Raw genomic sequence first — 12149 nt, forward strand, 5'->3', positions numbered from 1 at the left:
TTGCTTTTATTTTGCGATGCATGAAGTTAAAAAAAAATGAATGAAGACAGTTTTCAACCTAATCCATATTGCTGGAAAGAAAGGTGTTGTGCCAACTGGCTTACTGTATAATTGGGATCCCATGACCTTATTGGCCCCCAAGTTGTCATACTTATGAAATTCCTGTGTACTTATCATATATGAGGGTTATGATAGTTTATCTGTTGGTTTAACGTGTCTCTGCTGAGATAAGATAACATGGATTCCGATCATATGACCTGACATAGTCACACTGTATGTAACAAATCTGCAGCACTTTTTTCCATAAACTTACTTTGCTTTCTTTTCTTCATAGTGATTGTAGCCAATTTTCTGATGTGTTGATAAGTTTAGTATGATTCCAGTTATAGATATTAAAGTGCTTAATGGTTTCTCTGCATATGACTGATAACGGAGGTTGTCATGTGCGTTTGCCTATAAAGACTTATTTCTTAAGTGTCCAAGTCATAGTGTGCCAAGACCAAGACCGCGACATGGTGAGGATTATAGACATTTTGCCAGACACCTATGGCAGCTGAGAAGGGAACAAAGGATCCAACATGCCTTAATCATCTTTCCACCAGTCATCTGCTGTTATATTGTATATGCAGTCTTATCTGAGGGCCAGAAGATATGGAACAGGGAGAGATGAGCAGATTAACATAAAGGTTTGTGGAAAATGATTTAGTATAAGTTGTTTGTTATACAATACATATGAATCCCTGCTCTTTTTATGCTTCATATTGATTCACAGCTATGTCTATATAGGGAATGCTGCTAATCACTAAATAGGATCCCACTCATCTCTTAAACATACAAAGAGCTAATAAAACATTATACTAAATCTTTTCCTGCAAAACTTTATATCAATCTGCTCTACGTCTTCTACCACTTGCAGTTCTAAAACCATATTCAATGTGACGTGGGCAGGCTGGCAGACCCTCATACACATGAGATTGTCAACTGACTTTTGTGTATGAACCTCTCAAGAGCGCCTATAGGTATGGGATTGTCTGCTAGTCCAACCAAAACTGATGGGATCTGCCAACAAATATATAATATAGCTATGTGTATTCCTGACTTATTGGCCAAAACTTGGATTGTAAAGTTGACTTTCCGAGTGATGTTTGAGTCTGTATGAAGATGTAGCTTGGTTGTGATATAATCGTCTTTCAGCCATTTTTCTTCTCTATTTTACTATGTGTTACAGATGTTACCATTATTTCTTTGTGCACTGTTTCTGGGGGTGCCTCTAACATTTTCTGCTCCTGAAGCAGATCAAATCACCGATCTCCCTGGTCTAATTAACCAAGCCTCATTTCGACAGTTTTCTGGATTTTTGAATGCATCAGATGGAAAATATTTCCATTATTGGTGAGTTATCGTTGACTAATTACCTATCCAGACCTGTTCTCCATATGTGATCACCTTCATTTTCTCTACAGGTTTGTGGAGTGTCAGACTGATCCAAGCTCTTGTCCTTTGGTCTTGTGGCTGAATGGAGGTCCAGGCTGCAGCAGCCTCATTGGTTTAATAACTGAGCATGGTCCTTTCCTGGTGCGTCCAGTAGATCATTGTAGATTCTGGACTATTGGTAATTTTTCTTTCTGAGATTATATATTTACCATTTTTCTATTTGCATTTATGATAGATTAATCCAGATGGCAGAACCCTGAAGAACAACAGATATTCTTGGAATAAGGTAACAATTTTCATAACCTTTTATACAGATAAATTGTATATTTTTGTACAGTGTTCGCCAGTAGATAGAAAAATATTTAGATTTGAGAGTCCTTAGTGGTTGATACCTTTTAATGGCTAACTGAATAGATAGTAACAAGTTGTAAGCTTTCGAGACTACTCAGGTCTCTTCATCAGGCATAGTATAGCACAAAATCTGAAGAGTCACATATTTATACACAACAGGGCACAAGAATAATGTAATAGATGAGACAGGTGACGTTAAGCAGAGCTATTCCTATGGGAGAGAGATAAACAGTTCTGGCTGTAAATATTGGAGCAGTTCATAGATAAGGAGTGTGAAAGTTTTATTATCCGGTGATTGAGGTCTGGTCCAGGGTTGTGATGACCCCACAGTTCTGAGGACCACATTCCTTAGTTGACGTAGAATGAGTAGTAATAGCTCTGCTTTACGTCACCTGTCTCATCTATTACATTATTTCTGTGTCCTACAATGTGTAAATATGTGACTCTTCAGATTTTATGTTATACTATGCCTGATGAAGAGACCTGAGTAGTCTCAAAAGCTTGCAACTTGTTACCATCTTTTCAGTTAGCCATTAAAAGGTATCAACCACTGAGGACTCTCAAATCTAAATATTTTTCATAACCTTTTATGTAATTCAGTTAGTTAAACATTGAGATTCTGCACTATTATGTGTGGTGTTATTTTATCTTCATGTATTTAGTATAAAGCATTTCCCAGTGGGCTACTAAGATATCTAAGCTGCTCACAGCTGCTTCTTATCATATGGCTTCTCAGTTAGCTGCGTTAGCCGTAGCTTAGAGGTTAACACATGAGCAATTTTCATTTCCTTTGCAAATAGAGGTTTTGTTTGAAAGAGTATTGTATTTGATATAGATATCCTCCTGAGATATATACCATGCACTCATATTTAGAGAAGATATTCCAGTGTATAGGTATTCCATAAAGATATACATTTTATTAGTAAAGTTAAAATAAATCCAAAATCAATCCATAGTCACAACCACAGCAAGGGTTAGAAAGGATATTTAGAAAACACGTTTCGGATAATGATCCTTAATCATCGCATATCAACACGTGCCAAAAGCTGGCGTTTTATGACATATCCTACAAAAGCACATGGTACAAGTTCTCCAATCCAATATCAGTTAAAATGTAACTACATAGTTACTGTATATTGAAAAACCTTTAAAAACACACATATAACAATAGAGTAGTAGTATCACAATTCATTCATAGTGATAGATTAAATCATGTTTTAAATTCAATCCTTTTGTAAACCTCGTATTTATTTCATATAGCCGCCCCTAAAAGGTCTTTTAACTCTCTCATTTCCTATTACAATTCCACTTATATCGTTTATCTTATAACATGCAAAAAATGCAATATTCAATATGTGGGATGCACAACCAATTCATTAAAAACTCGCCTTAGACGCCATTTATCAGACGCAATAAACAAATTGATTACCAGGTGTTCAGCAGCCTCCAGGCATTTTAGTGTTGAACATGGAGGAGATACCTCAGATTGTCTTGTAATAGGAATTGAGAGAGTTAAAAGACCTTTTAGGGATGGGATCACCGAAGAAGGCTATTGAATCAGGAATCAAGGGGGATATATGAATTAACTAAGTGGTTTCCAAAAGGAATGAATTTAAAACATGAGTTAATCTACCACTTTGAATGAATTGTGATACTACTACTCTATTGCTATACAACCCCTGGCAAAAATTATGGAATCACCAGGCTCAGAGGATGTTCATTCAGTTGTTTAATGTTGTTGAAAAAAAGCAGATCACAGACATGGCACAAAACTAAAGTCATTTCAAATGGCAACTTTAGGGCTTTAAGAAACACTAAAAGAAATCAAGATAAAAAATGTGGTACTCAGTAAGGGTAATTTTTTTCAGACCAAGCAGGAGGAAAAAATTATGGAATCACTCAATTCTGAGGAAAAAATTATGGAATCACCCTGCAAATTTTAATTTCCAAGACTAACACCTGCATCAAATTAGATCTGCTCGTTAGTCTGCATCTAAAAAGGAGTGATCACACCTTGGAGAGCTGTTGTACCAACTGGACTGACATGAATCATGGCTCCAACAGGAGAGATGTCAATTGAAACAAAGGAGAGGATTATCAAACTCTTAAAAGAAAGTAAATCATCACGCAATGTTGCAAAAGATGTTGGTTGTTCACAGTCAGCTGTGTCTAAAATCTGCGCCAAATACAAACAACATGGGAAGGTAGTTAAAGGCAAACATACTGGTAGACCAGGAAGACATCAAAGCGTCAAGACCGGAAACCTAAAGCAATATGTCTCCAAAACAGGAAATACACAACAAAACAAGTGAGGAACAAATGGGAGGAAACTGAAGTCAATGTCTGTGACCGAACTGTAAGAAACCGCCTAAAGGAAATGGGATTAAGGCTCTGTGCCCACGATGCATTTTTTAAGCGTTTCCGCAGCAGCAAAAACGCTGCAGAAACGCTTAAAAAATGCATGTTAGGAGGCCTGCCATGGTCCCCAATGATAATCCGCATGTGCTGTGCACATGCTGCGGAAATTTCCACTGCGGATTATCATTGCGGAAAAAAACGCAGCACTACCAATTATTTTGCGGAAGTGCTGCGTTTTCGCCGCCATTGACTTGCATTGGAACGCATGGATTACGCATCACTACATATGTAGATGCGGAATCCAAGCGTTCCAATGTGCGGATGGTACCCGGGTGTAGAGGACAGGAGACTCTCCTCCGGAGACCGGTACCATAGAACCTGTGAAAAAAAGAATAAAATGAAAAATTAATGTTATATTTACCTTCTGATGGCCCGCGGTGCGCTCGTTCTCTCATGCCGGCAGATCGCGGTGGACTAAAGGACCTGCGCTGACGGCAGGTCCTTCAGTGCAGTATACCGCGAGCTGCAGACAAGGGAGAACGGAGCGAAGCAAGACTGCGGGGGCCATCAGAAGGTAAGTATAGATTTATTTTTATTTTTTTAACCATTCTTTTACGATCACACTATATAAATCCATGCTGTTTGCATGGATTTACAGTACAGGCCAAAAGTTTGGACACACCTTCTCATTTAACGCTTTTTCTGTATTTTCATTATTATGAAAATTGTACATTCACACTGAAGGCATCAAAACTATGAATTAACACATGTGGAATTATATACTTAACAAAAAAGTGTGAAACAACTGAAAATATGTCTTATATTCTAGGTTCTTCAAAATAGCCACCTTTTGCTTTGATGACTGCTTTGCACACTCTTGGCATTCTCTTGATGAGCTTCAAGAGGGAGTCACTGGAAATGGTCTTCCAACAATCTTGAAGGAGTTCCCAGAGATGCTTAGCACTTGTTGGCCCTTTTGCCTTCATTCTGCGGTACAGTTCAGGTCTGGTGACTGTGGAGGCCAGGTCATCTGGCGTAGCACCCCATCACTCTCCTTCTTGGTCAAATAGCCCTTACACAGCCTGGAGGTGTGTTTGGGGTCATTGTCCTGTTGAAAAATAAATGATGGTCCAACTAAACACAAACCGGATGGAATAGCATGCCGCTGCAAGATGCTGTGGTAGCCATGCTGGTTCAGTATGCCTTCAATTTTGAATAAATCCCCAAAATTGTCACCAGCAAAGCACCCCCACACCATCACACCTCCTCCTCCATGCTTCACGGTGGGAACCAGGCATGTAGAGTCCATCCGTTCACCTTTTCTGCGTCGCACAAAGACACGGTGGTTGGGAACCAAAGATCTCAAATTTGGACTCATCAGACCAAAGCACAGATTTCCACTGGTCTAATGTCCATTCCTTGTGTTCTTTAGCCCAAACAAGTCTCTTCTGCTTGTTGCCTGTCCTTAGCAGTGGTTTCCTAGCAGTTATTTTACCATGAAGGCCTGCTGCACAAAGTCTCCTCTTAACAGTTGTTGTAGAGATGTGTCTGCTGCTAGAACTCTGTTTGGCATTGACCTGGTCTCTATTCTGAGCTGCTGTTAACCTGCGATTTCTGAGGCTGGTGACTCGGATAAACTTATCCTCAGAAGCAGAGGTGACTCTTTGTCTTCCTTTCCTGGGGCGGTCCTCATGTGAGCCAGTTTCTTTGTAGCGCTTGATGGTTTTTGCAACTGCACTTGGGGACGCTTTCAAAGTTTTCCCAATTTTTCGCACTGACTGACCTTCATTTCTTAAAGTAATGATGGCCACTCGTTTTTCTTTACTTAGCTGCTTTTTTCTTGCCGTAATACAAATTCTAACAGTCCATTCAGTAGGACTATCAGCTGTGTATCCACCTGACTTCTGCACAACACAACTGATGGTCCCAACCCCATTTATAAGGCAAGAAATCCCACTTATTAAACCTGACAGGGCACACCTGTGCAGTGAAAACCATTTCCGGTGACTACCTCTTGAAGCTCATTAAGAGAATGCCAAGAGTGTGCAAAGCAGTCATCAAAGCAAAAGGTGGCTACTTTGAAGAACCTAGAATATAAGACATATTTTCAGTTGTTTCACACTTTTTTGTTAAGTATATAATTCCACATGTGTTAATTCATAGTTTTGATGCCTTCAGTGTGAATGTACAATTTTCATAGTCATGAAAATACAGAAAAATCTTTAAATGAGAAGGTGTGTCCAAACTTTTGGTCTGTACTGTATATAGTGTGGCCAAGTTGACAAGCACTTTCCAAGTGATGCTAAAATCGCTTGGAAAGCGCTTGTCAACCCGCATGCGGAAATGCATGTGAAGAACGCTTCACATCCGCATGTCCCTGGCAGGAAAAACGCATGTACAATCCGCATGCGTTTTTTCTGCCAGGGGAGATGCAGAAACGTTCAGGAAAAATCCGGAGCATTTCTGCATCGTGGGCGCATAGCCTTACATACAGAAAAGCTAAACAAAAGCCATCATTAACACCTAAACAGAAAAAACAAGGATACAATGTGCTAAGGAAAAGCAATCGTAGAGTGTGGATGACTGGATGAAAGTCATATTCAGTGATGAATCGTGAATCTGCATTGGGCAAGGTGATGATGCTGAAACTTTTGTTTGGTGCCGTTCCAATGAGATTTATAAAGATGACTGCATGAAGAGAACATGCAAATTTCCACAGTCATTGATGATATGGGGCTGCATGTTAGGTAAAGGCACTGGGGAGATGGCTGTCATTACATCTTCAATAAATGCCCAAGGTTACATTTATATTTTGGACAGTTTTCTTATCCCATCAATTGAAAGGATGTTTGGGGATGATGACATCATTTTTCAAGATGATAATGCATCCTGCCATAGAGCAAAAACTGTGAAAACATTCCTTGAAAGAAGACACATACAGTTAGGTCCATATATATTTGGACAGAGACAACATTTTTCTAATTTTGGTTCTAGACATTACCACAATGAATTTTAAACAAAACAATTCAGATGCAGTTGAAGTTCAGACTTTCAGCTTTCATTTGAGGGTATCAACATTAAAATTGGATGAAGGGTTTAGGAGTTTCAGCTCCTTAACATGTGCCACCCTGTTTTTAAAGGGACCAAAAGTAATTGGACAGCTTAAATAATTGTAAATAAAATGTTCATTTCTAGTACTTGGTTGAAAACCCTTTGTTGGCAATGACTGCCTGAAGTCTTGAACTCATGGACATCACCAGACGCTGGGTTTCCTCCTTTTTGATGCTCTGCCAGGCCTTCACTGCGGTGGTTTTCAGTTGCTGTTTGTTTGTGGGCCTTTCTGTCTGAAGTTTAGTCTTTAACAAGTGAAATGCATGCTCAATTGGGTTGAGATCAGGTGACTGACTTGGCCATTCAAGAATATTCCACTTCTTTGCTTTAATAAACTCCTGGGTTGCTTTGGCTTTATGTTTTGGGTCATTGTCCATCTGTAGTATGAAACGACGACCAATCAGTTTGGCTGCATTTGGCTGGATCTGAGCACACAGTATGGCTCTGAATACATCAGTGTAACGGGTCTGGGAGGTGGAACCTCTGAGCAACTATACAAAGGGGCAGTCCTTGTAAGGAAGCGGGTGGCTCCCAGGGAAGGCGGGAAGGTAGTCACGGCAAGTGACAGGGACAGTCTCTGGGTAGAAGGGCAGGAGGTCACGGCAAGTGACGGGGACAGTCTCTTGACAGGCGGGTGGTCACGGCAAGAGACAGCAGGGTAAGAGTCTCTAGACAAGCTGGTGGTCACGGCAAGTGACAGCAGGATAAGAGTCTCTAGACAGGCAGGTGGTCACGGCAAGTGACAGCAGGGAAAGAGTCTCTAGACAGGCAGGTGGTCACGGCAAGTGACGGCAGAGCCTCCAGGTAGGCTAGCAGGCGGGTAGCAGGTGAACGCTCCCAGGTGAGCGGGCAGGAGTCTCTGGACAGGCAGGTGGTCACGGCAAGTGACGGCAGAGCCTCCAGGTAGGCTAGCAGGCAGGTAGCAGGTGAGTGCTCCCAGGTGAGCGGGCGGGCCGATCCATAGACAGACTGACAGGTGTTGGTAGGCAGACTGTCGGACCGCAGGAATGCAAGCAGATAGACAGGAATCAGGTAGGTATCAAGCAGAGATCTGGCAGGTAACTGGCAGGTATCTGGTAACGGGACCTGAGGGCTGAAGCAGAGTTGAAAGGCTTTGAAACAACATTGCTCGGGCACCTCCATTTTGGCGGAGGTGCCTTATATATGGTGAGGTCCTCCGGCCATTGGCCGGGGACTCCTTAGGACGGCGCGCGGCCCCTTTAAGAGAGGGGGAGCGCGCGCGCCCTAAGCACAGAGGCCGGGAAGCAGCGCGCGCTGCCAGCAGAGCGGGAGGAAGCCGCCAGGCACGGAGCGGAGAGGTGAGGGGAACGGCGTCCCTGCCTAGCAGGAGGCAGGGACGCCGACGCTACAGTACCCCCCCCTTTAGGCCCCCCCTTTTTTAGGCCAGAGAGAAATTTATCAAGGATGAGAGGGGCATGGATGTTCTCCCGGGGCTCCCATGTTCTCTCCTCAGGACCAAACCCCTTCCAATCCACTAGAAAAAAGGACTTTGCTCTTACCCTTTTGGTGGCCAGAATGTTCTCTACCTCAAACTCGTTTTCAGCGGAAACCGGAGCAGGAGGCGTACCTGTAGACTTGGAAAAAGAGTTAAGTACCACAGGTTTGAGGAGAGATACATGGAAGGAGTTAAGGATCCGCAAGTTGGCCGGGAGTTTCAATTTATAGGCCACCGGGTTGATTTGTTTGATAACTTCCAGTGGACCGATGAACCGAGGCCCTAACTTGTAGGAAGGAATCTTGACCCGGACATATTTGGACGAGAGCCAGACCTTATCTCCAGGACGGAATTGTGGTGGATCCAGACGTCTTTTGTCAGCCTGTTTTTTCATCCGCTCGGATGACTGAAGAAGTGCGGATCTGGTACTCTCCCAAATGGAGGAAAATTCGTTAACGAGAGATTCCGCAGCCGGATTGTCCACCGAGGTGGAGACGGGAAACGGGATCCGAGGATGCTGACCGAAGACTACAAAAAACGGGGATTTGGAGGAAGATTCGCTCTCGTGATTATTGTAGGAAAATTCGGCCCACGGTAAAAGATCCACCCAGTCGGAATGGTGAGCATTAACAAAGTGCCGGAGGAAACTGGTTAAAATTTGGTTGATCCGTTCTACTTGGCCATTGGACTGTGGGTGATATGCAGAAGAAAAGTCCAAGGTGACCCCCAGCAATTTACACATGGCTCGCCAAAAGCGAGAGGTGAACTGAACCCCTCGGTCGGATACGATGTGGAGAGGAAGACCATGAAGACGGAAGACATGATGGATAAAGTCTTTAGCTAACTCTGATGCAGACGGGAGACCCGGCAGGGGAATAAAGTGAGCCATTTTGGAAAAGCGGTCAGCGACCACCCAAATGACCGTACAACCGGCAGAGACAGGGAGGTCCGTTATAAAGTCCATAGCTATATGCTGCCACGGGGCAGCAGGTACAGGAAGAGGAAGGAGACGGCCGGCTGGCAGATGTCTCGGAACCTTGTTGCGGGCGCAGGACACACAGGCTGAAACAAAGTCTATTACGTCCTTGTGCAGGGTAGGCCACCAGTAATGCCGGGTAATAAGCTGGAGGGTCTTTTTCTGACCAGCGTGGCCAGCTAGCTTGGACGAGTGTCCCCAGTGTAGGACCTTCTCACGATCAGGTACAGTTACGAACGTCTTACCGGGTGGAAGACGATTTAGATTCACGGGGGCCACCTGCATTACTTTGGCGGAGTCGATGATGTGTTTAGGCTCCTCCTCAAGATCAGAGACCAAAAAGGATCGGGACAAGGCATCAGCTTTGATGTTTTTGTCAGCCGGGCGAAAATGAAGAATGAAATTAAAGCGGGCGAAGAACAAGGACCACCGGGCTTGGCGCGGGTTAAGTCTCTGGGCACTCTGGAGGTAAGCCAAGTTCTTGTGGTCCGTGTAAATTATTACTGGGTGAAGAGCCCCCTCGAGCAGGTAATGCCACTCCTCCAGTGCCAGCTTAATGACCAATAATTCTCGGTCTCCTATAGAATAATTGCGCTCAGAAGACGAGAAGAGTTTGGAGAAGAAGCCGCAGGTTACCATTCTTCCGGAAGACGACTTTTGGGTAAGTACCGCTCCGGCTCCGGAGGAGGAAGCGTCGACTTCTAGGAAGAATTGTTTGTTGCCGTCCGGACGATGCAGCACAGGGGCGGAGGAAAAAGCTTGTTTTAAGGAAAGGAAGGCCTCCTCAGCTTCGGGCGGCCATTCTCTGGGATTAGCGACCTTACGGGTGAGCGCCGAGATAGGGGCAGTCCGGGAAGAGAAGTGCGGAATGAAGAGGCGGTAGTAGTTGGTGAAGCCCAGGAACCGCTGAATAGCCATCAACCCCTCTGGTCGGGGCCATTTCTGGATGGCAGACAGTTTCTCAGGATCCATTCGTAGGCCGGTCTGAGAGATTATGTAGCCCAAAAACGGAAGCGAGGTCTGCTCAAAGAGGCACTTCTCATATTTAGCGTAGAGGTTGTTCTGCCTGAGCCTGAGCAGGACCTGACGAACGTCCTTCCGGTGAGTGAGGAGATCCGGAGAGAAGACCAAGATGTCGTCCAGGTACACCACCACGCAGGAGTAGAGAAGGTCACGGAAGATGTCATTGACCAACTCTTGAAAGACGGCGGGAGCGTTACAGAGACCGAAGGGCATTACAAGGTATTCATAGTGGCCGTCCCGGGTGTTGAATGCCGTCTTCCATTCATCCCCCTGACGGATACGGACCAGGTTATGCGCCCCACGGAGGTCCAGCTTGGTGAAGATTCTAGCCCCCCTTAGACGGTCAAATAATTCAGGAATGAGCGGAAGGGGGTATTTATTTTTTACCGTGATCTGGTTAAGGCCTCTATAGTCTATACAGGGACGGAGTGAGCCGTCTTTCTTTTTGACGAAGAAGAAGCCTGCTCCCGCCGGGGAGGTAGATTTCCGGATAAATCCCCGGGCCAGATTCTCCTCAATATATTCAGACATGGACCGGGTCTCAGCAGCGGACAAAGGGTAAATACGCCCACGGGGAGGAGTAGCGCCGGGTATCAGGTCGATTGGGCAGTCGTATGGTCTATGAGGGGGTAATGTTTCTGCTTCTTTTTTATTAAAGACGTCCGCATAAGACCAATAGGGAACCGGTAGGCCGGGTAGATTGGCTGGGGTAGGAGAAGGACGGGCAGGATGAACGGGAACTAAACAAGCCTTATGGCAGTCCTGTCCCCAGCGAAGGACTTCTCCGGTCTGCCAATCAAGCACGGGTGCATGTTTCTGAAGCCAAGGTAGGCCTAGCAAGAGGGCGTGAGAGAGTCCAGGCAGAACATGAAAGAAGATGCTCTCAGAGTGCAGCATTCCCACCTGCAGAGTTATGGATTCGGTGATGAGTTGGATGGGATGTGGTAAGAGGCCCCCATCCATGGCGGCGACAGATAAGGGTACAGCCAGAGGTTTGGTGGGAATGCGGTATTTCTCTACCAGGGACTGAGAAATGAGATTTCCGGCAGCTCCAGAGTCAAGTTGAGCCAGTTCAAAATAACGGTTCTCCCCGCAGATGATAGAGACCGACAGCATCAGAGATGGAGAGGGTTTACTCTTGTCTAGGGCGACCTCTCTGAGCGATCCTAGACACAGGCGTTTCCCGACCTCTCCGGGCAGGAATGGATCCGGTGCTCCTTACTGCCACAGTAGAAGCAGCTCCCCTCGGCACGGCGTAACTCTTGACGGGTTTTGACCATCTTGGTCTGGTCGACCTGCATAGGCTCGGGTGAGTGCGCCTGGGGAGTAACGGAGGAAGTGACGGGTTTCTGGAAGGTAGGGGCAAGGCGTGGAAACCTCCTCTCACGGGTGGCCTCTTTGGTGCGCTCCTGGAACCGGATGTCAATCCGGGTAGCAAGT

General features: G+C 44.8%; 1 protein-coding gene across 2 annotated transcripts in view; it reads left to right on the plus strand.

Annotated features, from left to right (window-relative positions):
- Positions 1–355: 355 nt before the first annotated feature.
- LOC141272824 (lysosomal protective protein-like) overlaps positions 356–12149 on the plus strand; it is a 104639-nt gene continuing 92845 nt past the window's right edge. Inside the window, exons 1-4 of one of the 2 annotated variants that reach the window (XM_073683901.1) lie at positions 356–515; positions 1229–1392; positions 1464–1575; positions 1670–1720. In XM_073683901.1, the coding sequence (XP_073540002.1) occupies positions 405–515; positions 1229–1392; positions 1464–1575; positions 1670–1720 (438 nt within the window). In that variant the 5' untranslated portion in view covers positions 356–404. Of the gene's footprint in view, positions 516–538; positions 687–1228; positions 1393–1463; positions 1576–1669; positions 1721–12149 lie in introns of those variants that run through there. The other variant, XM_073683902.1, reaches the window with a different exon arrangement.

The sequence above is a fragment of the Phyllobates terribilis genome, unplaced genomic scaffold, assembly GCF_046119375.1.
Source record: "Phyllobates terribilis strain yellow unplaced genomic scaffold, ASM4611937v1 Scaffold_5__5_contigs__length_657084704, whole genome shotgun sequence".
NCBI classification, from domain to species: Eukaryota; Metazoa; Chordata; class Amphibia; order Anura; family Dendrobatidae; genus Phyllobates; species Phyllobates terribilis.